Source organism: Sinocyclocheilus anshuiensis, unplaced genomic scaffold, assembly GCF_001515605.1.
Source record: "Sinocyclocheilus anshuiensis isolate Anshui unplaced genomic scaffold, SAMN03320099.WGS_v1.1 scaffold206, whole genome shotgun sequence".
NCBI lineage: Eukaryota > Metazoa > Chordata > Actinopteri > Cypriniformes > Cyprinidae > Sinocyclocheilus > Sinocyclocheilus anshuiensis.
In genome coordinates this window covers 581,765-586,340 of record NW_015542358.1, presented here as the reverse complement: position 1 = coordinate 586,340, position 4,576 = coordinate 581,765, and the positions used below count along the sequence as shown (strand labels likewise).

Below are 4,576 nucleotides of genomic sequence, written 5' to 3'. Positions count from 1 at the left end.
AAGTTAAAACATTTGCAACTTCATTACAAATGTGCATTTACAAATTCATTAAAATACATGACATACAAGTTTCAGCTGAAATGACTTTAAAGTCTAGCCTATTTTTTGTTTATCATAAATGCTTGTCAGCACATTCAGCAGTACTTTAACCATTTTTCTAAGAATTAAAAAGTAAAATTGTACTTAAGTGTGCTTTTTTGGCCCACTTAAGTAGGACTTAAGTTTAACTTTTTGCGAAAGTATATGACTAAGTATATTCTTTTAAAGTATATGAGTGTGTACCTTTGGAGAGGTGATCTTGATGTAGACAATAATAGGTGCAAGAGACGTTTTTCCCATTTGGGCCGGGTGGTTTATCGTGTCGGCGTCAAGAACCACCAGCTGCAGCGTGTGAGCCAGTTCAAAGATCCTCTCGATCTCACTCTGAACCTCCGCTATAAACACACACACACACACACATGACAGTCAGAGAGTAATGATGAGAATAACAGAGAACCCAACCACTAAAAGCAATTAAGCTACCATTACAATTCAGAAAGAATAATGTGGTGAAGTAACATGCAATTTAAGGAATTCAACAAAACAGGAACAACTTTAAAGACACACAATTATGGAAGGGAATCATAAGGAATCAAAACAATTCTGGTTCTCGTTCTGATTCCGTTTAAAAATTCCAATTTTAATAATTCAGTAATTCCAATTTCCTTAAATTTCCCTGATTTCATTAAAGGGATAGTTCACCATTTATTACTCTCCTTCATGTCGTTTTAAACCCGTAAGACCTTCGTTCATCTTCAGAACACAAGTTAAGATATTTTTGATGAAATCCGAGAGCTTTCTGATCCTCCATAGACCTGAGCGCGTCCTGAGCACGTCCTCGACAGCCGGCGCGTGACGGCGCATCTTCTTCTTGCTTTACGGTGGATCGCAGACTTATAAGTGCATTACCGCCACCTATCTCTCAAGTGGACCATTGACACTATCTACAATCTCAATTAGGAGTGTCAATGGTCCATTTGAGAGATAGGTGGCAGTAATGCACTTATAAGTCTGCGGTAAATCAAGAAGAAGAAGAAGAAGACGCGTCACACGCCGGCTGTCGAGGATGCACTCAGGACAGTTCAGACAGTTCAGACATTGCAGTGCATCAGAGGTATAAAACGATATATATACTGTTCAGTTTCTTGCACAGACTGATCGTTTCGTGTCTTTACACATCAATGTATCGTCACAAGCCGCAGGGTTTAATTTGGTTTTGTTTGTGTATGTTTTTTTTACTCTCAAAGCCGTGATTCCCATCCACTTCCATTATAAGACTGACAGACTGCAACGGTTTGAGTTAAAAATCTTCGTTTGTGTTCTACTGAAGAAACAAAGTCACCTACATCTTGGATGCCCTGGGGACAGTTCAGAAGCAGATAAACATCACATTTTCATTTTTGGGTGAACTATCCCTTTAAGGTAATCCTGCTTTTTTTTTTTTTAAATCACCTTGTCTCAGTTACAAATTTGACTGGTAAATGATTAAGAATGATAGCCCCTTTTGTATTGCATTGCATATCAGGGATGACAGATTGATAAAAAGACATGCTATTTATGACTGGATGTAACTTTTGATACTTTGCGGTAAAAGTGGCTCTCCGATTGACTTTGCCCTATGAGTGCGGCTCCCATGAAAAAAAATAGTGAAGATCACTGGCGTAGCCTGAGGGTACTTGTCGCACAGTTTTTTCCTTTTGTTAAGAGAAATATATTTCCTATTTATTTTATTCCTTTCATAGATTTAATTTCTGTTTTTCTCCGCTGCAGGTGCGTGATGCAACGATGTGTGAATCCTCACGGTCTGATGTTGCTATTTGCGCATATAAAGCCCTGAAAAAAAATTATTCTAATCTTACTGGTTAACGATCGACTAATGAGCTTAATATCGACTAAATATCGACTAAATATCTTTTATTGTGTGAGAGTGTATATGTCCTGCTTTGGATGCTGTAGGAAGGAAAATTCAATAATAAAGACTGTATAAGAGAATACAATTGATGTAAGCAAGAATGCAAAAAACATTGAATTCAAAAAGGAAAATGATTTACTATCATCATTTTAGATAAGATTTCCTTTTTTTAGTCATTCACACTAAACCATCAAACACTTTCTCTGACCTAAGTTGGAGCGTGTGTTCGAGCGCTCGATGATGGCATGTTTACTGGGGTTGTTGAGCACAGAGCGCTTGGCCAGAGAAATATCAGCAGCCACCCTCGTGATCGAGATCCTGAATTACACAAAACAAGGAGAGAACACAGTGTAACTACGCATGTTAATTAAATGCAAGCTCTTTAAATTTAATTGCAATGCACATGTATGTGCATAAGTATAGTATTAAATGGTTAATGGTAATTTTTTTTCTGTTTTATTATTAATGTTGAAAACAGTTGTGTTGCTTCATATTTTTCTGGAAACGTGATGCACTACCATTCAAGTAAAATTATTGCCAGTAAAGACATTTATAATGTCACAAAATATTTATCTTTCAAATAAAAGCTGTTCTTTTGAATTTTCTATTCATGAAAGAATCCTGAAAAATAAAATGTATAACGGTTCTCGTAAAAAATATTTGGCAGCACAACTGTTTTCAACATTGATAATAATCAGAAATGTTTCTTGAGCAGCAAATCAGCATATTAGAATGATTTCTGAAGATCATGTGACACTGAAGACTGGAGTAATGATGCTGAAAATTCAGATTACAGGAATAAATTACAGTTTAACATGTAATCACATAGAAAACAGCTATTTTGAATTGTAATAATATTTAATAATTTTCACCGTATTTTTGTTCAAATAAATGCAGCCTTTGTGAGCAGAAGAGACATTAAAAAAAAATCTTACGGATCCCACACTTTTAACCGGAAGTGTACATAAGGCCATAAAATATAAAATATGACCATGTTTTCTGATGGTTTCTTAGTTTTAGACTATTTGACTAGTCCGTTACAAATGCACACATCCCTTCTCTCTATGCAGTCCATTATTTTTCTTGTATATGCTTAGGAGATACTATAAGAAAACATGAAATTAGCATCTCCACATCCATTGTACGTGACATAACATACATGTAGTAGATGAAAACCATGAAAAAATATCAAACTCAAATGCATTTCAATTGGATTTCAAACCACAAATGTGACCCTGGAGCACAAAACCAGTCTTAAGTCGCTGGGGTATATTTGTAGCAATATCCAACAATACATTGTATGGGTTAAAATGATCCATTTTTCTTTTATGCCAAAAATCATTAGGATATTAAGTAAAGATCATGTTCCATGAAGATATTTTGTACATTTCCTACCGTAAATATCTTAAAACTTAATTTTTGATTAGTAATATGCATTGCTAAGAACTTCATTTGGACAACTTTAAAGATGATTTTCTCAATATTTTGATTTTTTTGCACCCTCAGATTCCAGAATTTCAAATAGTTGTATCTCGGCCAAATATTGTCCAAACCATACATCAATGGAAAGCTTATTTATTCAGCTTTCAGATGATGTATAAATCTTAATAAATAAAAAAAAAACCCTTATGACTGGTTTTGTGGTCCAGGGTCACTTATGAATTTGGCAAGGACTAAGTTTGCTTCCTCAGATTTGATTTCGATTCACCGAAAAGATGTGTATAATTTTAACTGTCACACTGTAAATCTTGCGCAGTCGTGTTCGGGAAACTGCAGTCAAGGGAAGCTGCAGGCATGTGACCCGGCTGTGTGCTTATGGACCAGCATGGCCAATTAAGGCAATGAGATGTGACTATTTACAGAAACATCATACACTCACGTGACACACACACACACACACAAATATATAAACTATCCCAACGGAGGGTCGAGGAGGAAGAGAACCGCTTAAAGACTCACCTCCCCTCAAAGCGGTGCTTCAGAAAGTCAAACAGAGCTTTCTGCATCATATCTGTTACCTGTTTACACACAAAAAAAGATCATGATCATGTCAGGGTTTGTTTTCACCATATTTTTCAATGTAAATCTAAATGCTTTACAATTAAGTGTAATTGTGAAGTAATAAGGAATCATGTAAGACTGGGAAAATGTTTAGTCAAAATATAAGCACTCAAATGCTGTGCATGTATAAAAACATGATTTATGGCATTTAAAGAGATAGTTTACCCTAAAATGAAAGGTCAGTCTTTACCAACTCATCTTTTTGTCAGTCAGCATTTGCCATTAGTTCTTCAGAAGTTATAAACAAGTTTTAACAACAGGTTTCTCTTTTCAAACTGTATGGAGTAATTTTCAGCTTAAATTCCTGTCTGTTCCTCATAGAAAGATAAAGTTTTTTTTTCTTTCCCCCTGGTGGCTGTTATTTATTTTGTTCTCAACATCATATTTGATCAAGAATAATCTGTGCAACAAATTCAAACACTACGACATAAACTCAAAATCGCACAGAATAAAAATAGTATAGTAGTAATAACAATAATTTGCACATTATTCAAAATATAAAGATCTGTTCTCTATGATACTGTCAATGCATCTAGTTATATTTAAATTTATTTTTTTTTTTAT

At 34.9% G+C, this 4,576-nt stretch overlaps 1 protein-coding gene across 4 annotated transcripts in view; it reads right to left on the bottom strand.

Moving 5' to 3' along the window:
• The window catches only part of LOC107691825 (voltage-dependent L-type calcium channel subunit beta-2-like), a 33,465-nt gene that overhangs the window by 5,026 nt on the left and 23,863 nt on the right, over positions 1-4,576 (bottom strand). For all 4 annotated transcript variants that reach the window (XM_016490631.1, XM_016490630.1, XM_016490632.1 and 1 more), the window contains exons 8-10: positions 3,911-3,969; positions 2,160-2,269; positions 283-434 (exon numbers count right to left, since the gene is read on the bottom strand). In XM_016490631.1, the coding sequence (XP_016346117.1) occupies positions 283-434; positions 2,160-2,269; positions 3,911-3,969 (321 nt within the window). The remainder of the gene's footprint in view (positions 1-282; positions 435-2,159; positions 2,270-3,910; positions 3,970-4,576) is intronic.